Source organism: Protomyctophum bolini (genome assembly GCF_963924005.1).
Source record: "Protomyctophum bolini genome assembly, chromosome: 24".
Taxonomy (NCBI): Eukaryota; Metazoa; Chordata; class Actinopteri; order Myctophiformes; family Myctophidae; genus Protomyctophum; species Protomyctophum bolini.
This window is the reverse complement of record NC_137885.1, coordinates 29,496,103-29,519,427: the sequence shown is the minus strand read 5'-3', so window position 1 is coordinate 29,519,427 and position 23,325 is coordinate 29,496,103. Positions and strand designations below refer to the sequence as shown.

General features: G+C 45.3%; 2 protein-coding genes across 6 annotated transcripts in view; both read right to left on the bottom strand.

The window, feature by feature from the left end:
* The window catches only part of LOC308312007 (uncharacterized protein), a 45,050-nt gene that overhangs the window by 18,547 nt on the left and 3,178 nt on the right, over positions 1-23,325 (bottom strand). For 2 of the 5 annotated variants that reach the window (XM_080758852.1, XM_080758854.1), the window contains exons 1-8: positions 14,832-14,874; positions 9,294-9,642; positions 7,376-7,636; positions 6,439-6,674; positions 5,622-5,724; positions 4,903-5,080; positions 3,916-4,079; positions 1,597-2,443 (exon numbers count right to left, since the gene is read on the bottom strand). In XM_080758852.1, the coding sequence (XP_080614978.1) occupies positions 1,597-2,443; positions 3,916-4,079; positions 4,903-5,080; positions 5,622-5,724; positions 6,439-6,554 (1,408 nt within the window). In that variant the 5' untranslated portion in view covers positions 6,555-6,674; positions 7,376-7,636; positions 9,294-9,642; positions 14,832-14,874. Of the gene's footprint in view, positions 1-1,596; positions 2,444-3,915; positions 4,080-4,662; positions 4,682-4,902; positions 5,081-5,621; positions 5,725-6,438; positions 6,675-7,375; positions 7,637-9,293; positions 9,643-14,831; positions 14,875-23,325 lie in introns of those variants that run through there. The other 3 variants (XM_080758855.1, XM_080758853.1, XM_080758856.1) reach the window with 3 other exon arrangements.
* LOC308311554 (uncharacterized protein) lies at positions 16,880-20,578 on the bottom strand. The gene is made up of 4 exons (XM_080758289.1): positions 20,481-20,578; positions 19,317-19,365; positions 18,760-18,872; positions 16,880-17,262 (listed from the first exon to the last, which is right to left on the bottom strand). Exons 1-4 carry the CDS (start codon positions 20,559-20,561, stop codon positions 17,029-17,031), a joined length of 477 nt encoding a protein of 158 aa, XP_080614415.1. The 5' UTR covers positions 20,562-20,578; the 3' UTR covers positions 16,880-17,028.

Below are 23,325 nucleotides of genomic sequence, written 5' to 3'. Positions count from 1 at the left end.
ATTTTTCTGTAGTTAATTAATCTAAATTAATCGCAATTAGTCCCGGCCTTAGTAAAAACATGAAGCTTGACCATGATTTGAGGTATTTTGTTCAAAACGAAGCCAATCGAGTATGAGAAATCTGAAAGCCCCGTTTCGTTTAATGGCTATAGAGAAACTGTGTACCGATCCGCGTGATGTTTGGACAAAATCTGTAGGTGTACCGTCCAAAAAAATGTGTTTTTATAGCGTCCTGGGGGCGCTATAAACAGGCCCATGTGAAAGATTTGGGGCAGAGGTTCAGCTGTGGCATCCAGGGAGTGTGTGTGCACAGTTTGGCTGAGATCAAGAGATTAGCTGTTCACAGACGGTCGGACGGACATACTCTCCCCATGCCTTCGGCCTGGTGGAGACAGAAAAAATCTAAACAAACTAAAAACTAAACTAAAATGAAAACCTTCTAACCTGGGTGGTTAGGGTTAGGGTTAGGGTTTTCTTTTTTTTTTTTCACCCCTGTGTCAATCATCTACTGTGATCGTGGGCTCTACACACCCTCCGCCAACCTGGGGAGAGCAACGGACTTAACTCATGCTTCCTTCATGCTTAAGTGTCCAAGTTGCTCTTTTACACTTGACAGGGGGGAGTTTCCCTGGTTGGACGTAGCGCGTGGAAGGAACACGTTATTCCAACCAGTTCCTTTCCCCTCCATCAGGCGCCCCGGCTGGCCAGGGGGAGGCAGTTTAGAGACCAGGATTACTGCATGTTTTTGTGAGGGTACCTACCCTAGGGGACACGGGGAGAACATGTGAGGGTACCTACCCTAGGGGACACGGGGAGAACATGTGAGGGTACCTACCCTAGGGGACACGGGGAGAACATGCAAACTCCACACAGGGTTAGGGTCTTCTAACCTGGGTGGTTAGGGTTAGGGTTAGGGTCTTCTAACCTGGGTGGTTAGGGTTAGGGTCTTCTAACCTGGGTGGTTAGGGTTAGGGTTAGGGTCTTCTAACCTGGGTGGTTAGGGTTAGGGTTAGGGTCTTCCAACCTGGGTGGTTAGGGTTAGGGTCTTCTAACCTGGGTGGTTAGGGTTAGGGTCTTCTAACCTGGGTGGTTAGGGTTAGGGTCTTCTAACCTGGGTGGTTAGGGTTAGGGTTAGGGTTAGGGTCTTCCAACCTGGGTGGTTAGGGTTAGGGTCTTCTAACCTGGGTGGTTAGGGTTAGGGTTAGGGTTAGGGTCTTCTAACCTGGGTGGTTAGGGTTAGGGTTAGGGTCTTCCAACCTGGGTGGTTAGGGTTAGGGTTAGGGTTAGGGTGTTCTAACCTGGGTGGTTAGGGTTAGGGTTAGGGTTAGGGTGTTCTAACCTGGGTGGTTAGGGTTAGGGTTAGGGTTAGGGTCTTCTAACCTGGGTGGTTAGGGTTAGGGTTAGGGTCTTCTAACCTGGGTGGTTAGGGTTAGGGTTAGGGTCTTCTAACCTGGGTGGTTAGGGTTAGGGTTAGGGTTAGGGTCTTCTAACCTGGGTGGATAGGGTTAGGGTGTTCTAACCTGGGTGGTTAGGGTTAGGGTTAGGGTCTTCCAACCTGGGTGGTTAGGGTTAGGGTTAGGGTTAGGGTGTTCTAACCTGGGTGGTGAGCCTTCTGCGAGGAGGAGGATGTGGGCGAGTAGGCGGGGTTGGAAGCCGCCATGCCAGGAAGCGTCTGGGGGTCCTTGTTGTTGTGGTGGTGGTGGTGCAGGGAGGAGGGGCTGGAAGGCAGGGCGGGCAGCGGCGAGCCCACGGCCGACCTCGGGGAGCGCGGCGGGGGGGGCACCTTCACGCCGCCACCGGGCACGGCGAAGCCCCCGTGGTCCGAGGACGTGGAGGAGGAGCGCGAGCGGTGAGGGGAGGCGCGGCCCGGTGGGGCGGTGTGGAGGGGGGAGGGCGAGCAGGGGGAGCAGGTGGCGGGCTGCAGAGTCCTCTGAACGTGGCCCGGCTTGGCCGTGGGCAGCGGCAGGTTGCTAGGCAACGGGACGACGGCCGGCGGCGGGGCCTTGTTTACATTCATCATTGGTACCTGAGAGTGGTGGTGGTGGTGGGGGGGGGCGGGGGCCTTGACAGGGACGATGGGGTCCAGGATGCCTAGCGGGTCTTTCTCCCTCGCCACCTGGCGCTTCTGCAGGGCGCAGGAGGGGGTTAACCCTAACCCCTGGGGGGGCGTCCTGCGGTGGTAGGGGGGCCGGGCGCCGGCGCCGCCCTCCCCCATGGGGAGGGGGTCGCTAGTCCTGCCGCTGGCCGCCGCGGCCCGCGGGGAGCCGTCCGGACCCCCCAGAGGGTCGGGGGGGGGCGGGGGGCTCAGCATGCCTCCGTAGGCAGCGTGATGGCGGTATAGAGGAGGGGACTTGGGGCCGGGGTCCGGGCCGGGCCCCAGCAGCCTCTGGTGCCTGGGGGGGTAGCCGGGGTACAGGTCCTGGTGCTGGAGGTCAGCCACATCCTGGGGGTCAGGGTTCATACGATTATTACAGAATCCTCTAATTAGCCCTTCCGCTAAGTAGGCTAAATGCACTGGACAACATGTCTTCTAAATCTAGTCAACCAGGCCTGCAGTAGGCTAAATGCACTGGACAACATGTCTTCTAAATCTAGTCAACCAGGCCTGCAGTAGGCTAAATGCACTGGACAACATGTCTTCTAAATCTAGTCAACCAGGCCTGCAGTAGGCTAAATGCACTGGACAACACGTCTTCTAAATCTAGTCAACCAGGCCTGCAGTAGGCTAAATGCACTGGACAACACGTCTTCTAAATCTAGTCAACCAGGCCTGCAGTAGGCTATGCACTGGACAACATGTGCATGACATTATTTAAATAAACTAGAAATACGAGGAAATTACATTGGGAGAAATCAACTTTTAACGACCGCCCGACGGGAGTTTTCATGTTGCACAGTAAGACCAAACGGTCATTAGTATCATCGCCATCACCTGGGCGGGTCAGTCGTATAACTTTCTCCACGCTAAGCTGTGCAGTGTTGTTTTCGTCGACTAAAACTAAGACGAAAAATGTTCGTCGACTACCTATTTTCACTGACGAAAACAAATGGAAAACTAAGCTACGATGACTAAAACTAAGACTAAAATATACTTACAATTTCGTCAACAAATAAAAACTAGACTAAAATGTTAGGAAGGGACTAGTGGACAAGTAGAAGTCATTTTACACTTGGTTGCATGCTGAAAACAGCTGATCTACAAGCTCACAATCACCTTTTGGGGTGGGATTTAGCAAAGGGCTAATTGCAAATCAATTGCAAAGATAATCAGGATTATTTTGTCGTTTCCATGTTTAAAGAGGTTCATACAAAACAGAAATAGCAGATGTGCTACAGTATATAGAAGATAAGCTATAAGCTATATTTTTAAGTATAACATTTATAAAAAAAAGTATTGGAATATTACAGTTATTTCTCATATCTGCCCTGTGCGCTTTTTATCTTTTATGACGAAGCCTAAAAAGGCAAACAGACATGTCATTATTATTCATAAATAATGTTCCAATTTCCAAATGCCAAAAAAACTTTGAGAAAATAAGGCACTGGAGCAGCTCAGACAATTTATGCCCTTCATTTATTAACAGGGTTCAAGTAATAAACGACAACGTTTCGATGTTTCCGTTTCTTTGAGAGACAATGAATCGTCAACTAAACTGTGTGCTGCTGACAGGCCTACCTGGGGGGGGTAGGACCGCTGTGACAGGCCTACCTGGGGGGGGTAGGACCGCTGTGACAGGCCTACCTGGGGGGGGTAGGACCGCTGCTGCTGTGTCTAACTGTGTGCTGGTGACAGGCCTACATGGGGGGGTAGGACCGCTGTGACAGGCCTACCTGGGGGGGGTAGGACCGCTGCTGCTGACTGTGTGCTGGTGACAGGCCTACCTGGGGGGGGTAGGACCGCTGTGACAGGCCTACCTGGGGGGGGTAGGACCGCTGCTGCTGCTGCGCTGCTGCAGACAGAACCATCCTGAAAGGGTTCTGTTGGTCGGGAGCGGAGGAGGAGGAGACCAGGCCCTCGTGTGTTCTGACCCGTGTTGCTCGTTGGGCTGTGGAATGAGACGGGACCGTCGCTGTCGCACCTTTAAAAACACCACAAAGGGAGAAAAAAGACGTTAATAGTTTCTTCCAAAACTATTCAAGGAGTAAGAGATGCTTCTGAACGTGTATTCTGCTGTCATTCAAATAACTCGTTAACACAGTGACTGCCAGGCAATAGAGCGTCGCAGTCCCGCCCCCTTTCATGACGGCGTCAGGCCCAGGAAATGAATCTCAATGCATTTTTTTCCAATAGACATTTCAAAATGTATTTATTTTAAAGACCTTTTAAGCGTCGTACGAAGCCAACTCTTGTCGTGACAAATCATGACAACACACACAATATTTTGGAGCAAACAAATAATTACAAAGAAGAAAAACAACTACTTTCTAATTCTTTGTTTGGCCAGAAACATTTCTAAAAGTCTATGAGGAAAATTAACGGGGATTTATTTTCCGGGTCTCTGGAGGGGGCGGGACTGCGACGCTCTATAGACGTTCCCGGACGTCACAGATGAATTCGGTGATGGACCAATCACAATCCATAAAATAATATAATGAAAGACCTGTGTGGGCTCCACTATTGGCCGGTGCCAGAGAGGGGGTGTGTCTGATAATTATAATGACCTGTGTGGGCTCCGGGATTGGCCAGAGTCTCAGAGGGGTGTGTCTGATTATTATAATGACCTGTGTGGGCTCCGGGATTGGCCAGAGTCTCAGAGGGGTGTGTCTGATCATTATAATGACCTGTGTGGGCTCCGGGATTGGCCAGAGTCTCAGAGGGGTGTGTCTGATCATTATAATGACCTGTGTGGGCTCCGGGATTGGCCAGAGTCTCAGAGGGGTGTGTCTGATCATTATAATGACCTGTGTGGGCTCCGGGATTGGCCGGTGCCAGAGAGGGGTGTGTCTCCAGGCTCCTGTGCAGCGAGGCCACGGCCAGAAGCCTCCTCTTGTGGATGCACAGCTTGGTGACGTCTTCGTCAGCCCGCACGTCCTCCGCCGTCCTCTGCTTCACGGCGGCCCGCGGGTCGAAGAGGAACACCTGGACACACGGTCACAGTGATTACCAAACGTGTCCCATGTCAAGGACCCCCCAAATTAGCCTGTGGACCCCCCATGAGAAAAGATACGCCAGGGACCCCATAAGAATAGATTTTTTACGTCTCGAGCAGTGATTCTCAACCCTTTCATTTCAAGGACCCCCAGTTTGACATGCATTAGCCTATGGACCCCCATTAAATGACATTTCTATCTCTGGGACCCCCAGGTTAGACAGGCAGAGCAGAGCGGAGAGGAGAGGAGAGGAGAAGAGAAGAGAAGAGGAGAGGAGAGGAGAGGAGAGGAGAGGAGAGGAGAGGAGAGGAGAGGAGAGGAGAGGAGAGGAGAGGAGAGGAGAGGAGAGGAGAGGAGAGGAGAGGAGAGGAGAGGAGAGGAGAGGAGAGGAGAGGAGAGGAGAGGAGAGGAGAGGAGAGGAGAGGAGAGGAGAGGAGAGGAGAGGAGAGGAGAGGAGAGAAGAGAAGAATAGAAGAGAATAGAAGAGCAGAATAGAATAGAAGAGAGATAAGGATAAGCATCATCAGTACCTTGTGCAGTATGAGTGGACACTCCAGACCACATTTACACGTTCCATCTGTCAGCAGGTAGCTCTTCACCTGGTCCAGACTGCTCAGTACTGACCCACTGGGACTGAAGCGCACACACACACACACACACACACGATATAACGATACAGAGACACCTCCCTGACAATAACGCAGAGACAGCTTGTTATATGAAACCATTTTAAGATGAGCCCATGTTATTCTCCATAGAGAAATTACTTCTGTGAAGCGGGCAGAACCAGGGGATGAACGAGTGGACGTCAGGACTCTATTGTACGTATACAAGTACAGAAGAAATAATGTTTGCCTTCGCCATCTTTGTTGAAGAAGAGCCTGGGCTATTATGTTTTAGTTAGGTTAGGGTTAGGCTGCCTCCCCCTGGCCAGCCGGGGCGCCTGATGGAGGGGAAAGGAACTGGTTGGAATAACGTGTTCCTTCCACGCGCTACGTCCAACCAGGGAAACTCCCCCCCGGCCGGTGTAAAGGAGCAACTTGGACACTCAGGCATGAAGGAAGCATGAGTTCAAGTCCGTTGCTCTCCCCTTGTCCCCCATATATGGGGACTAGGTTGCTCTCCCCTTGTCCCCCATATATGGGGACTAGGTTGCTCTCCCCTTGTCCCCCATATATGGGGACTAGGTTGGTGGAGGGTGTGTAGAGCCCAGGATCACATTAGATGATTGACACAGGGGTGAAAAATCGTGGGATAAAAAATATAGGAAGAAAATAAAAAAAAGTTAGGCTGTCAATCACAGCGACTGGCCAATCACAGCGCATCCTTGCACAATACGCATCTTACCTTATATAGGCCACTGCTCCGGCTGGCTCCGCCCTCCTCTGCCAGCCAATGGGCACCTGGACGGGCAGGGGGCGGGGCCTCTGGTCTCCCTGCTCGCACTCCTTTCCTCCATTCATGTCTTCCCGTGTGGTTCAGACCACGCCTCCTCCTTGGCGCCTCAGCAGGGTCATGTGATCAGCGCGTCAGCGTGCAGGACACGCTTCCTTCTCTCTCGGCGTCCAATGAGGCGGCTAGGGCTGTGTGATGTCACCATTAGGTCCATTTTAAGTGGTCACACAAATAATTGGCGATGGACCATTTGATTGAGTTTTTGGCGTTGGTCGTCATCGCAACATAATGAATATAATTGAACCCTGCCGTTGTTTCACGGATTATGTTATACTTTAGCTATTGAAAAATAGCAGATCACAAATATGACAGATAACTAAAACACACAAAGAAATTACTAACACATTTTATAATTGTATAAGTTTAAAAAGAAAAGAGAATAAAATAAATGGTAGAGATAGCTGATCTACAAGCTTACGTGTCACCAAAGTGACGCATTGTAGATCAGCCATTTCTGCGATTTTAGGAAAATGTTTGAAAATGTCTGGAGAAAAAAAGAATGTTGTCATGATGAAAAACATTAGGATGAAAATAATTAACCCATTCTGAACGGGAACCCGTTTTGGTGTTAGCATCATGTTATGCCTTATCTATTGAAAAACAGCAGATCTACAAGCTCATAGCGCGCCACCGAGTGGCGCGCTACGAGCTTGTAGGTCTGCTATTTTTGAAAAATCGAAGAACGACTGACATTTTTAGAATCTGATCTCAGGTCAGAATGGGTTAATCAGACCAGTGTGTGTCCAGTGGAAACCTGGTATGAATCTGATCTCAGGTCAGAATGGGTTAATGCCACTATCTCAAAGCATTGCGATTGCGACAGGCCTACCTCTCGTCGGGAGAAGGCGGGGCCTCCCTGGGAGAAGGCGGGGCCGCGCTGGGAGAAGGCGGGGCCTCGCTGGGAGAAGGCGGGGCCTCTCTGGGAGAAGGCGGGGCCTCGCCAGACCCCTCTGCTGGGACTTGGCTTCAACGTCCCGGGACGCCTTTTTTTTTTTCTTCTTCCTTTTTTTCGTTGGTGAGTTTGTGTGTGGGAGGGGGAAGGGGGGGAGGGAGGGGGACGGGGGGATGAGGGGAGGAGGCCGGGGACGACCTAAGATAAGAGCAGATAAGATAAAGGCTTTATTGATTTGATTCAGTCTCAGGCCAGCAGTTATGATACAGATTACAGGTGCAAACTAAATAAAAATCACATTCGACACAACGCCACCCAATAAATTGTCGTCGCTGTCCGGTGGAAACTGACCAAAACCTTTCAGGAAAACGAAAATCGGCCGAATAGCCGAATACTCGGTATTCGGGTTCCGTAGATTTTTAGAGACGAAACCGCTTGGTCAAAGAACCGGGGTTTACCTTTCGTAACCTACCGTTTTATTTTGATGACGTGATCAAAATGTAATCGTGTCATTCGCCATTAGCATGTAGCTCTTTCTGTGTGGAGTTTGCATGTTCTCCCCGTGTCCCCTAGGGTAGGTACCCTCACATGTTCTCCCCGTGTCCCCTAGGGTAGGTACCCTCACATGTTCTCCCCGTGTCCCCTAGGGTAGGTACCCTCACATGTTCTCCCCGTGTCCCCTAGGGTAGGTACCCTCACAAAAAACATGCAGTAATCCTGGTCTCTAAACTGCCTCCCCCTGGCCAGCCGGGGCGCCTGATGGAGGGGAAAGGAACTGGTTGGAATAACGTGTTCCTTCTGCACGCGCTACGACGTCCAACCAGGGAAACTCCCCCCTGTCAGGTGTAAAGGAGCAACTTGGACACTCAGGCATGAAGGGAGCATGAGTTAAGTCCGTTGCTCTCCCCAGGTTGGCGGAGGGTGTGTAGAGCCCAGGATCACAGTAGATGATTGACACAGGGGTGAAAAATGGGTTACAAAATCGTGGGATAAAAAATATATTTTAAAAGCATACGGCCACGACAGCAATAATATGGTACAATATAATCAGGGGCGGCCTTAGGAACCTGGAGGCCAGTTTCAAGACCAAATATGAGGCCCCCCATATACCTATGACATCATTATTTTGTTGATACAGCCGTATATTGATACGAATAGTTTTAACTGTTCAATATCACACGCAGCCATTACTCTCCACAATTAGCAACAACAACACCTTTCCTCATCCTGTCGTCCCTTCACAATTAAAGTGTTTCCCCTTTACCTCCCAATGCTGCACATTTTACCCTGTTATTTACATAAAATAGGTGTAACTTTACTAACTTAACATTAACCCATTCTGACCGGGCACCCATTTTGGTGTTAGCATCATGTTATGCTTTACCTATTGAAAAATAGCAGATCTACAAGCTCATATCGCGCCACCGAGTGGCGCGATACGAGCTTGTAGGTCTGCTATTTTTGAAAAATTCGAAGAACGACTGACATTTTTAGAATCTGATCTCAGGTCAGAATGGGTTCATCAGACCAGTGTGTGTCCAGTGGAAACCTGGTATGAATCTGATCTCAGGTCAGAATGGGTTAACATTGTGGGAGAGAGCAAGGCAGTGAGCGAGAGAGAGAGAGAGAGAGAGAGAGGGCCAAGAGTGGCGGGGGTTGACTGAGGGGACTTCAGTGCACTGTACACTCTTGCTTCGTGTCCCAGGTCGGCTTGGTGTGGAATGTGCTAATTTGTCCCCTATATTCAAAGTGTGATTTCCATTGATTCCACATTCCGTGCTCAGACATACACACAAAGCTGTGCATAGGAGGGGGCTAGCGCCCCTCATAGGAGGGGGGCTAGTGGAACCTTTACCTGCCAGGGCGGGGGGGGGGACCGCCCCCTAACTACCCCTCCAGATGCTTCATGGTTCTGGACTCTAAACGGCGCGGCGCAGGGGGGCGGGACTCCATCACGGCGCGTCTCCCCTTCGGTTGGCCGCCATCGGTGAGGGCGGCGGCGGTGATGATGATGACGACGACGGTGATGATGGAACAGCGGCCTCGCTTCTCCTCGAGGTGATTGGGGGGACCAATCAGAGCGCAGAGCTTGGCTTTGCTCAACGTCGTCGTGGAGGTGATAAAACGTGGTTTCAGACCGTCCTCAGCATGCTGGCTGGCTCCGCCTCCCTGCACCGGTCACCGTGCGGCAAAGTCCATCATGTCTGTGGGAGAGGGACACACAAAGACACACTCACTAAGTCCATCATGTCTGTGGGAGAGGGACACACAAGACACACTCACTAAGTCCATCATGTCTGTGGTAGAGGGGACACACAAGATACACTCACTAAGTCCATCATGTCTGTGGGAGAGGGACACACAAGATACACTCACTAAGTCCATCATGTCTGTGGTAGAGGGGACACACAAGATACACTCACTAAGTCCATCATGTCTGTGGGAGAGGGACACACAAGATACACTCACTAAGTCCATCATGTCTGTGGGAGAGGGACACACAAAGATACACTCACTAAGTCCATCATGTCTGTGGGAGAGGGACACACAAAGATACACTCACTAAGTCCATCATGTCTGTGGTAGAGGGACACACAAGATACACTCACTAAGTCCATCATGTCTGTGGGAGAGGGGACACACAAGATACACTCACTAAGTCCATCATGTCTGTGGGAGAGGGACACACAAAGATACACTCACTAAGTCCATCATGTCTGTGGGAGAGGGACACACAAAGATACACTCACTAAGTCCATCATGTCTGTGGTAGAGGGACACACAAGATACACTCACTAAGTCCATCATGTCTGTGGGAGAGGGACACACAAAGATACACTCACTAAGTCCATCATGTCTGTGGGAGAGGGACACACAAAGATACACTCACTAAGTCCATCATGTCTGTGGGAGAGGGACACACAAAGATACACTCACTAAGTCCATCATGTCTGTGGTAGAGGGGACACACAAGATACACTCACTTAGTATTTTTTTGCGGGGTAATTCTTCAAAAGAATTGCACTTGACGTCACAGCCAGGGAGCGCTGGATTTGTGAAATACTAGAAAAACTCCTATTCCTAAACCACAGTGATACCACAGTACAGGCAAAACGGGAGGAGCCTAGAGGAAAAACAAGCGCCTCTCATCCAAAACCAGCCACACTTTTATTTTATTTTTTTGCCCAAAAGATATGTATTATCGGCGCTATTATAATGTTATCGAATGTATCGGGATGACTTCATAATTGCTAATATCGGGACGATAATTATCGTGCATCCCTAACGCAGACTGTTCACCTCGACCATATCCATATTCATATTATGATTCAAACTTCTGGGATCATTTGTTTATTTTTTGGAACACAGTTCTTCATATTTGATGCAATATTAAAATTCAGAATGAGGAAAAGAAGAAAAACGCAACCCACAGTTCGGAATAGGATGTGTAAATTACGTCAGACACTACTGCTCCATTTTAATAGGATGTGTTTTAATAGGATGTGTAAATTACGTCAGACACTACTGCTCCATTTTAATAGGATGTATTTTAATAGGATGTGTAAATTACGTCAGACACTACTGCTCCATTTTAATAGGATGTATTTTAATAGGATGTGTAAATTACGTCAGACACTACTGCTCCATTTTCTTCGGAAATAGCTGATCTTACAAGGTTAAAAAAAAAAGAAAAAACTGGGCTTAACCCATTCTGACCTGAGATCAGATTCATACGAGGTTTCCACTGGACACACACTGGTCTGATTAACCCCATTCTGACCTGAGATCAAATTCAAAAAAATGTCAGTCGTTCTTCGATTTTTCAAAAATAGCAGACCTACAAGCTCGTAGCGCGCCACTCGGTGGCGCGCTATGAGCTTGTAGATCTGCTATTTTTCAATAGCTAAAGCATAACATGATGCCGACACCAAAAGGGGTTCCCGTTCAGAATGGATTAAGGGCTCAAGTGTTCCTCATTTTGCTGGGGACCCCCTCAAGGACCCCTTGGGGGGGGGGGGTCACCGGAACCCAGGACCCCCAGGTTGAGAACAGGCTGGCTCCTCATTACCATTCAAGCTCAATTTAATTTAAAAACAAATGGCAGAGTGGGCCAATGTCTCTGCCATTATGAAATATGAAAAGGACAAAACATGATGTTGTTCTCCTCGACTGATTTGGACAGTAAATTATGACTAGACAGACCATGACATAACAAGACTGTGAGAGAGAGAGAGAGAGAGAGAGAGAGAGAGAGAGAGAGAGAGAGGTTCTCAAAGTGGGGCCCCCAGGGGTCATCGGGGGGGGGGGGGGGGGGGGTACCAGGGGGGGTCCCTAGTAGGGATGTGCCGTGGAGATATTTTGGCCAATATCGATATGCTATTTAATTATTCATTGCTGTTATGGCCGATAGATAACCGATATCATCGATATGATGATCTCATTCTGTATTAAAACAATTATAATAATTTTGTCCATTCTGCAAAAAAAAGACAGCCGGGGTCTTAATATGCCTTAATTGAAGCGCTGTTGTAATTATGACAACTCATGGCATGACAGAGTTTACTGTTCATTAAACATTTCTAGAGTACCGCCCGTTATCAAGGCCGCAGGTAAACGTTCCATGACATGACCCTGACATGACACTGACATGACATGACATGACATGAGGTAGACGGACAAGAAGAACCATGATACAGTTATGATACAGTTACACACTTTAACAACAACAACAACAACAGTATGTACTTTAGGTGTCCCTTTTTGGGAGGGATTTTCTTGGAATCTAAACTAAATGAAGTCACTGTACACTAAAGCACAGGAAATGGTTAGGCACAATTTGTGTGTGTGCAAGTTGTCCGTACAATATTCCTAAAGTAGTGTACAGTAGTTACAGTACAGTACAGTAGTTACAGTACAGTACAGTACAGTACAGTACAGTACAGTACAGTACAGTACAGTACAGTACAGTACAGTACAGTACAGTACAGTACAGTACATGCTGGAAGCCTTAAATTGAAAGGAAGACAACAAGCAAGTAATAAGATGCTGTTTTAGACAAGGCACACTCACTCAGAGAGAAGCAGAGTCACCCGTCTTACTTTCATTACTAGTAACCATCCCTGACGCCGATATATTTAACCCACATTATTTGTTAAGCGCCTAAACCCTGGCCTGTAGATTTCGGTAAACGGGACCTGATTTGGCCATGATGTACAATTAAGGCCGATTCATACTCCTATTTTACCGCTGTTTCGGCGCTGTAGTGCTGAAATGATTTCGGCTCGTCAGACATTTTCAGTAGCACCGAAGAGCCGACTTTAGGACGGTACCCCCCCCCCCCCCCCCCCCCCCCCCCGAACCTCAAATGACGTCACATTGTAGGCTCTACAGAGCCGAACCGACTTTTATTCGGCTCTAAAATAGGAGTATGAATCGACCCTTAGACTCCCCCCCCCCCCCCCCACATCTTTGCCCCCCCCCCCCCCCCCCACATCTTTGCCAAAAATAGCAAATCTACAAGCTCTCACAACTGAACTAATGTTCACATCCAGAAGAAGTCGTCGAGTGGTTAAGCCAAGACGCCTCATAAACAGGCTATAAATAATAAAAGCTATTATTCCTTAAAGCCAATTTAATCAAATCTCATCCCGTGGCAAGAGTGATGTTGGCACTGGCAGATAGATATACACAAGATCAGAATTTTACCCCAAAAACTAGTGAACAGCAAAACAGCAAAAGAGTTTGGTCCAAAGACACAACCGCCACATTTATGTTTGTGTAACAACTAACAAGTTATAATCAATATCAACTGTGGGTGACTTTATTCATTAAACTGAAAACAAAACATGTACTATATATTTTGACACACATGCGCGCGCACACACACACACACACACACACACACACACACACACACTCTTAATTTCTCATTTGTATTTTAATCTCTCAGTTAAATTATCCCTTCAGGGATTTGAGCCAAAATCATGTCCTGGCTAAAATGTCCCATTTGCAAACAATATGTAGAATAGGCTATAATATATATAGGCTACAATATATATATTATATAAAGACAAATCTGTGTAGATACTCTTTGACAACAGTCAAATCACCCCCCAGTGTAGTGTGAAAAATGTAACCATTTGGTTGCCACTGAGGATTTTTCTTGTACTATCTGTGTGTGTGTGTGTGTGTGTGTGTGTGTGTGTGTGTGTACACTTAAAGTTTAAACTACAACAACCCCCCCCCCCCTGCACTCTTCTCTGCGTTCACAAATGGGACACAAACAGATCATCAACACGAACATGGTTAGACAAGACAAGTGTTGTGCATTTGGGTGCTGGAGAAGCTAAACTAGGCTAAAGTAGCCCTCAGTCTCAACTGAGGCAGCTGGTATGGGGGCTGCCTGCCTGCCTGCCTGCCTGTCTGCCTGTGTTAGCCTGTTAGCCTGTTAGCCGCTATGTTGGCTCTGTAATGAAAACTTAATTGGCCAATTAGCCCCTCAACGACGCCTCGACACACGCAGACACCCCGATGCGCGTGAAAACCGTGACACCGTTATGATCGACAGTTTTGAGAGAATGTCGAGGTTAAAAGAAGGAACCCCCAGCCACTACTCACCCACAGCAGCACAGCAGCTACAGGCCTCCAGATAGAAAGGCCAGGACCACAACAACCCCCCAGAGCAGAGCAGAGAGCAGAGCAGAGCTAGCTACCGTTAGCTTAGCATGTGTTACACGCAACCCGGTGACCTGTACAATTCTGCTGCGACAATTCTCTCTCTCTCTCTGAGTCTCTCTCTCTCTCTCTAGTCTCGTTGACATACATTATGAACTTATAATTCATAATATTGTATATCTACATCATACTGTAAAACGTTTAACAGGATATTTAGTTAATTTAATAATAATAATAATAATAATAGTCTTTTTGTCAACAACACATGTTAAAACGTGTAGACGATCAGATGTGATATTATTGTGTAATAACGTGTGTATGTGTGTGTGTGTGTGTGTGTGTGTGTGGGGGGGGGGGGGGTCACAGAAGTCGACGGGTCACCGGTCGCGGTGTAACAGCTGGCTAACAGCAGTGTAATACACACACACACACACACACACACACAGTCAGAGCAGAGCGCTGCGTTGCAAGGCAGCGAAGGAAGCAGCAGGCACACACACACACACACACACACACACACACACACACACACACACACACACTACAGGGACAGTTAAAGCCTTTATACATGACGGGGCCAAACTATAAAGCAGCGCCCTGGGGGACGCCGGCAGCTGTGTCCGTGGCGTCGGACACAATAATGGAACGAAACGGGAGAAAAGGTGGTTGAATTCGAGCGGTTTCAAATGGTGAAAGAATGAGGGACATATTTCTTTACCTTTGCTTGCTTCTAGTTCCAGTGCTGCTTGGCTTGGCTCCTCCACTCCAGACCTGGGGAGAGAATATTGGAAGATGATGGAGAGAGCCGCACTGCGCATGCGCGCCGGACACACACGCGCGCGCGCGCGCACACACACATGGATATAGATACACTGTAGACAGCCAGGGGGAATGTTTGAATTGAAGATGATGATATTTGATATTAAAAAAAATAACATAATATTATATAATATATAAATAACATGATATTATTATGTAATTGCAGAAGATATGTAATATTATGTTAATAACAATCATAATAACCTTATCGATAAAATACTATTTTTTTTATAATGAATTGAACACGGTGGACCCTATTGTATAAACAAGTGTAATGCTTTATGGTCGTCCATAGTTAAGGGTTTTGTATTGAGGTTGTATTTGAAATGTACTGTAATTCGAATCTATTAATAAATACTTCAATCAATCAATCAATCAATCAAACGTTCTAATGTAATAATAATAATATGAAAGTCTTATGGATGTACTTGTAGACATAATATTTTTTTCTGGAACTATGGAGGCATATATTAATACAATAACTGAATCCAATATTGTTATTTAGTAACATCAAACTATACTGTATGAGGATGAACGCATTTCTATAATAATGCCAGAATCAAATAACTATTTTTGCCGTTTTTAGCCCAAGGAGTTTTTTTTGTGCTAAAACTAAACTAATGCTTAATGGTTTCAGAATCATGAAAACATGTCACATGCTACTTAAGGCATAATGAAATGTTGAAATCTTTGTCTTATGTATTAGTTGTTAATAATATACAGATATAGATATAGAATTATAGATAGATAGATATATAGATATCTTATGTATAGTTGTTAATGGTATATAGACACACCCCTATAAAATATTACACAATACGGACAACCGGTCAACAAGAGAATTCATGCATATAGACAATATTTTAGGCCAAAAAACTATATAGGGCACACTATTACATTCTTTATTGTTATCGCTACTGTATTTAGCTGCATCTCTTGCCCTGTCTTTCCTTCTATTTTCTTTCTTTCTATTTTCTCCCCCCCCCCCCCCCCCCTACAAGCTTGTAGATCAGCTATTTTATTTGAATTGAAATCCTGATATATAATTATTATTTTTTTGGAATCCTGAAAAGTAACATTTTTATGAACTATATGAACTAAATACAAATACATTGGACATAAAAAAAAGTTTGGTATGTTTGGAATTGAAAGAAGCTGAAATCAATAACATATCAGTATTCCGATATCAATCTGCATTAAGGGAAGGTGGGGGCCGCCAGTTGCCCGTGTACAGTATATGGCCTACACTAGTCACAACACAACATGAAGGAAACAAATAAATAAACACATTTCTACAGTATATCAAAAGGCTTTTACTTACAGTGTCACAAAAAAAAATCCAAGTCATGAAAAAAAGGACATACAGTATATAACAGTCTGGGGATTATCATCATATCACGATATAAAATTCATTGGAGGAGGCGTTTACCCTTAAAACACATACAAATTACATAAAAAAGTGCAAATGCCCAAAATGTGCTTAAGGATGTTTCATTAAGCAATAAGTTAAATTATTTACATCTCACAGTTTAGAAAAGTACACGTGTGTGTGTGCGCGCACACACGCGCGCACCGACACACACACACACACACACACACACACACACACACACACACACACACACACACACACACAGAAGAGGGAGACCGGAGATGTTGAAAGAGAAGACTGCAGAGCCAATCAGTGCACACGAGAGGCTCTGCATTAAGTCTGTGGTAAAAGACACGCACGCACGCGCACACACACACACACACACACACACGAAGATGTGCCACACAGATACAAAACAAACACATAAACTACTAGAGACTATATGACGAGGTGGTCTATAGTTCTCATGAGCTATGTCAAGAGATTTGCCGTAGAGGGGGGGGGTCAGCATGGGTCAATTATGTTCTAAGTGGTTAAAATAGTAGGTTTTGGTAGGCTGGATCCTGATTGTTTGGTAGAGATTGGAGCAGAGGTGAGGAGTCAATAAATAGGTCACTTGTGAACAGATAGTGGTTGACCAATATTAGTGGTTCATCTGAGAAACAATTAAGGCACATTTAAAAACAAACAGCAGGGAGCAGGTCTCAGGGGGCGGGGCGGGGGGTCACAGCAGGGAGCAGGTCTCAGAGCGAGAGCGCGGCTGCTTGGCGTCACACGGTGGCGTCGCCTGCTCCGACGGGCCGCCCGGATTGGCCTCCGGTTTCCCGCCGCCGGCGAGGAACCCAGAGGGGGCGGGGCTCTCTTCTTCATGGGCGGCCGCGGCGTTGGCGCCGACGGCCGCGGCCTTCTCGTCCGTCCGCTTCGACCGGGACAACGACAGCCGCCGGAAGGAGAAGAGCTGAGGACAACGGCACGTCAAAGATGGGATTGGATATCTCTCCAAAATACTAAAAGATATCTGCAAGTACTAAGGGTTAGATATCTGTAAATACTAAAGTACTAAGCTGAGCGGGGTGCACACACAGATCCGACACACCAAAGGTCCGAAGCGCGGGGACATGCGATGCGATGCGGAAATGCGATGGTCCGACATGCGCTGCTGTTATGGTTACTTAGAAGTAGAACCTTACATTTATGGTATATGTAAATATTTCCCCCTAAGTCTAAGATACAGTACGTCTCACGAGGAAAGCGTAATAGTAGTTTCCATTATGGCAAATTGAAAATAACTTTCATACATAAACTGAAGTCATTATTGATAAATTCCAAATATCATCAAAGTACTCTGAGGACCACTTTGAGAGCCACTGGTCTATAAACAGTAAACACTCACGAGGTGAATTGTCTTTTCATTTTATTATTTAGCAGCAGTCTCTGACAAACACCCTTGTTTCGGCTACTCAGGCCTTCATTATACAGTCCCGCCCCCTCGAGAGACCCGGAAAAGAAATCCCCGTTCATTTTCCTCATAGACTTTTCAGAAAGTATTTATTATTTAAAGACGGTTACGCCGCGGACAAAGCCAGCTCTTGTCGTGACAAATCATGACAATAAACACAATGTTTTGGGCCAAACAAATAATTAGAAAGTAGGAAAAAAAACGGCAGGTTACAACACGTTTTTTTGTTGTTTTTCTTCTTATAAATTATTTGATCGGCCCCAAAACATTGTGTTCATTGTCATGATTTGTCACGATCCGAGTTGGCTTGAAGTTGTGATTTTTATTATTTTATTGTAAAGCACTTTGGTACAACTTGTTGTTATTTAAATGTGCTATAGAAATAAAGATGGTATGGTATGGTATGGTATGGCTTTGTCCGCGGCGTAACCGTCTTTAACCCATTCTGACCGGGCACCCATTTTGGTGTTAGCATCATGTTATGCTTTACCTATTGAAAAATAGCAGATCTACAAGCTCATAGCGCGCCACCGAGTGGCGCGATACGAGCTTGTAGGTCTGCTATTTTTGAAAAATTCGAAGAACGACTGACATTTTTAGAATCTGATCTCAGGTCAGAATGGGTTCATCAGACCAGTGTGTGTCCAGTGGAAACCTCGTATGAATCTGATCTCAGGTCAGAATGGGTTAAATGAATACTTTAGGAAAAGCCTATGGAGAAAATGAACGGAGAACCATTTCCTGGGCCACTCGTTGTTCTGAAAGGGGGAGGGACTGCGAAGCTCAATAGCATTTGCTGCTGTGAGCAAAAAATTACATTTAAAAGAAGATTCACCTCGACGATTTGTGGACTGTTTCTATAGATAGAGGGTTAGATATCGGACACAAATTGGTGTTATAATAATATATCTTATACCTGAAAACCTAATAGCCACTACTTAGCTACCATAAACATCAGGCGTGTGCCAATTTAACTTTGTGAACAGCCTCTCACACCTTTTTGCTCGACTGATTTGTTGATTTGTCATCTGCTGTCCCATTGGCTGGTTTGCTGCTGATGTCTGCGTCTTCTGTGTGGATGGTACTGGCCCCCTCTGTGATCTCAGACTCTGTAGACATATAACCACATGTGTACAGTTACAGTACATGTAATAAAACGGGCAGTTCATTTAGGAAACCTCACGGCATTGAATCCTTTCTTCCCGAACATGCAGGCAGCTTCCCACAGAACGACTGAGAACGCCTTCCATCTCACCTCTGGGCTCTCCGTCGGGTATTAACCCATTCTGACCTGAGATCAGATTCACACGAGGTTTCCACTGGACATACACTGGTCTGATGAACCCATTCTGACCTGAGATCAGATTCTAAAAATGTCAATCGTTTTTCGATTTTTCAAAAATAGCAGACCTACAAGCTCGTAGCGCGCCACTCGGTGGCGCGCTATGAGCTTGTAGATCTGCTATTTTTCAATAGCTAAAGCATAACATGATGCCGACATCAAAATGGGTTCCCGTTCAGAATGGGTTAATAATAATAATAATAATAATAACCTCTGGGCTCTCCGTCGGGCACGCATTCTTCTTTCAGCTCTTCGGTGTTCTGTAAATACAGGACAGGACATATCCCAAGTCTGTAAATATACATATACATACCCCAAACGTATACTCCGTCTATATAATGGTTGAAGCCTTTTAACATTGGTCCGGTTCCTATAGCAACGCTCCACCGTTCCAACTATGGGATTGCAAATATATCCACAGTGCAAAAAGCAGTTGAAAAAGGAGGATTTTTTAAACCGCCATAAATGGGATTCTTGGGATCGCTGCAGTCCTCGGTGGATTTTCTGCCGTCCACATTTTCTGATTTAATGTGTGCCTTTGTACCGCGACGCTGCTGCCGTCATGTTAAACCATTCTGACCTGAGATCAGATTCATACGAGGTTTCCACTGGACACACACTGGTCTGATTAACCCCATTCTGACCTGAGATCAGATTCATACGAGGTTTCCACTGGACACACACTGGTCTGATTATAACCCATTCTGAGTCTGAGATCAGATTCATACGAGGGTACCAGGCTGGGGGCCGAGGGCCATATTTTGATTATAGGGTACCAGGCTGGGGGCCGAGGGCCATATTTTGACTATAGGGTACCAGGCTGGGGGCCGAGGGCCATATTTTGACTATAGGGTACCAGGCTGGGGGCCGAGGGCCATATTTTGACTATAGGGTACCAGGCTGGGGGCCGAGTCGGCACGAGCGAGGTCGAGGTCTTGCCCTGAAATTCATTTTCAGGGCAAAAGACCCCATTTGAAAAGGACCCCCCAGTTTGACATGCATAGGCTACTGACCCCCATTTAATGCCATTTATATCTGGACCTATATGTGATCCTGGGCTCTACACACCCTCCACCAACCTAGTCCCCATATATGGGGGACAAGGGGAGACCAACCTAGTCCCCATATATGGGGGACAAGGGGAGACCAACCTAGTCCCCATATATGGGGGACAAGGGGAGACCAACCTAGTCCCCATATATGGGGGACAAGGGGAGACCAACCTAGTCCCCATATATGGGGGACAAGGGGAGAGCAACGGACTTGAACTCATGCTCCCTTAATGCCTGAGTGTCCAAGTTGCTCCTTTGCACCTGACAGGGGGGAGTTTCCCTGGTTGGACGTGAATGTGTGAAATGATATGCGGTATATTTACAGGACTGTGAGAGACCTCGTCCGCGTCGCCAACGGAGCCGTCCAAACTGGGCGAGGACCGCCCCTCCGTCACGGTAGACATGTCGTTCTCCTTCCCCTCCTCCTCCTGCTCCTCCTCCTCCTCCTCCTCCTCCTCTTCATCCTTACGTTCCTGAGCTCTTAAATCCTGTCAAAGAAGTGACAAGTGAGTCAAAGAAGTGACATAATGTGTGTGAGATCCCTCCAAGCAAATCATTATAGGTACAGTGTCAGCTAAGTTTTTTCCTACAATAAAGAAATTAAAAAAAAAAAAGATTTTTAAATCTAACTTTTTTCAAGAGAACAATAATAAAATAAAAAAATCCATTAAAAAAAAAAATATATATATCATTTAGCTCACAAGCTTAAAATGTTTTACTTTGAACACACAATGCAATAGAAATACAAGGATGCTAGAAGCTACAGGGACATCCATCCACAACACATCATGGTTCCCTTACTGCCTGACAGGAGACTGGACTCAATGTACTTTCAATCCAACCAGTTTATTCACACTGCAGAATTCAATTAGTTAAACGTTAATTTAACTGAACTTGGTCGCTTAATGGTAGGCCAATTATTTATTCGTTTTTTCACTCCGAGTTAAACGAACATTCAGGACTTTCTGTGTAGGAAGTGTGGAGAAAGTATATAAGTATATAAGTATAGTGGAGGAAGTATATAAAAGAAATGTGTGGAATTGTACCTTTTACTGCTTTCCTGGAGAACCCAGGAAGAGTATAGCTGCTGTTACATTACGAAATAGATAATAAGGTAAAATAGATAATGAATTAAATGACTTTAAGCTCCTTGCATGAGTTGAAAAGTAGGGCTGTCACGATTTCTTTGTTTTCGTTTTTTTGAATATTCCATTTTTTTTAACAATGGAATATTACAATTTATATTTCCGTTTTGCCTTTTAGGCGTCGCGATCACAAATGATTGCACAGGGCAGATATGACAAATATCAAAAAATATATACAAAGAAATCACTGACAATTAATAATTTGACATTTTTTCTTTCAATAAATAGCGGAAATTACTATACGGAAATCTACAATAATTGTGATTACGATTTATGTATTATAATTGTGACAGCCAGGCCCAGTTGAATGTATTGTACAGTAGACTGAATCCAGCCTTGAGCTCCACACTACAACAGCATACATTATGTGTTACTGTACAACATAAGGGATTACTATGGATTACTACTGGGATTACACGCAGATAGAGGGAGAGGGAGGGAGAGAGAGAGATAGAGAGGGAGAGAGAGAGAGAGAGAGAGGGGAGGGGGGAGGGGGATTACAGTGAATGGAGGGAGGGAGAATGAAAACAGGTCCCACCTCTGACTGGAAACAGGCCAATGAAACGCCAATGAAACGCTTAAACTCATTCTGACCCGAGATCAGATTCTAACGCACAGATGAATGGTGGTTCTTTAATGCATTTTGACCCGAGATCAGATTCTTAAAAATGTCTTAAATCCTGACAGTTAAGAAAAATAGCAGACCTACAAGCTCGTAGCGCGCCACTCGGTGGCGCGCTACGAGCTTGTAGGTCTGCTATTTTTAAATAGTTAAAGCATAACGTAATGCTAACACCAAAAGGGGTTCCTGCCCAGAATGGGTTAAAATAAGTCTGTTGAGTGACAGTCCACGGTGCGCTGACATTTCTAACTAGCTTTAAAATGACTTGGAATACCTTAAAAGCAGGGGAGTCTAAGCTAAATTATTATTGTTAATATCATTATTATTATTATTAATTTCTGCATCTTTTTTTAAGTTTTAGAACGTGTAGCCTATATACTTCACAAGAGCAGAGAACACTTTTTTTCCCTTTTTTTTTATCATAATCTGAAACATTTATTGTATTGTAAAACGCAGGAAAGGAAAAGGTATACATCGCTGAAAAGAAACTGTAAAAATCATAAAATCATTGGGATTAATCATGATTGTATGAATACACAGTTGAAAGGCAAGTTGTAAATAGGTCAACCATACAGTAGGTACATTAATGACATACTGTAGTTCAAAAATAAAATGCAATGGCTATACACATTTATAAAAAATAATTAATAATTATAGTTTATACAAAAAAATCATATGTTTTTTGTTGTTTTTATATTACAACCAAATTGGTACCAGTTACCAGTGGTGCACAAACTGGGTTGTGACCCAAACTGGGGTCATGGAAGATCTTTTTAGGGTCATGAACGAGTACTGGGTCTCGAGAAAGCATGGGTCTCAACCAATTAGAATTGCCATAATGTAATAAAAAATAAATAAACTTTCATATATTTTAGATTCATTACACAACAACTGAAATAATTCAAGCCTTTTATTGTTTTAATATTGATGATTATGGCATGCAGCTCATGAAATCAAAAAATCCTATAATCTCAGTGAATTCAAAAGTAGCCCAGACCAAGTAGTAACTGCATATATTAATATGCATTACATACTTTTCAGATTGTCGACATTTCTCGTTTAAAAAGAAAATCATTTTTTTTGTGGTCTCGTAAAATATATATATAATAAATTCACTGAGATAAGGGTTTTTTGATTTTCATGAGCTGTAATATAGCCATAATCATCAATATTAAAACAATAAAAGGCTTGAATTATTTCAGTTGTCGTGTAATGAATCTAAAATATATGAAAGTTTATTTATTGTTATTACATTATGGCAAATAATGAACTTTTTCAGATTATTCTAATTCGTTGGGATGGACCTGTATATTATGCTAAATAAAAAAAGGGTGGGAAAAAGGGGTGTGCACCCCTTGTATCCAGAAATCTGTAAATATGAATATTATTCAGTAGGTTGTC

Coding starts and splice junctions, on each gene's coding strand:
- LOC308311554 (XM_080758289.1), bottom strand. CDS start 20,561: ATGTCTACCGTGACGGAGGGGCGGTCCTCGCCCAGTTTGGACGGCTCC. Junction 18,873..19,316: donor GCCCGACGGAGAGCCCAGAG/GTTATTATTATT, acceptor ATATGTCTACAG/AGTCTGAGATCACAGAGGGG. Junction 17,263..18,759: donor CAAATCAGTCGAGCAAAAAG/GTGTGAGAGGCT, acceptor CGTTGTCCTCAG/CTCTTCTCCTTCCGGCGGCT.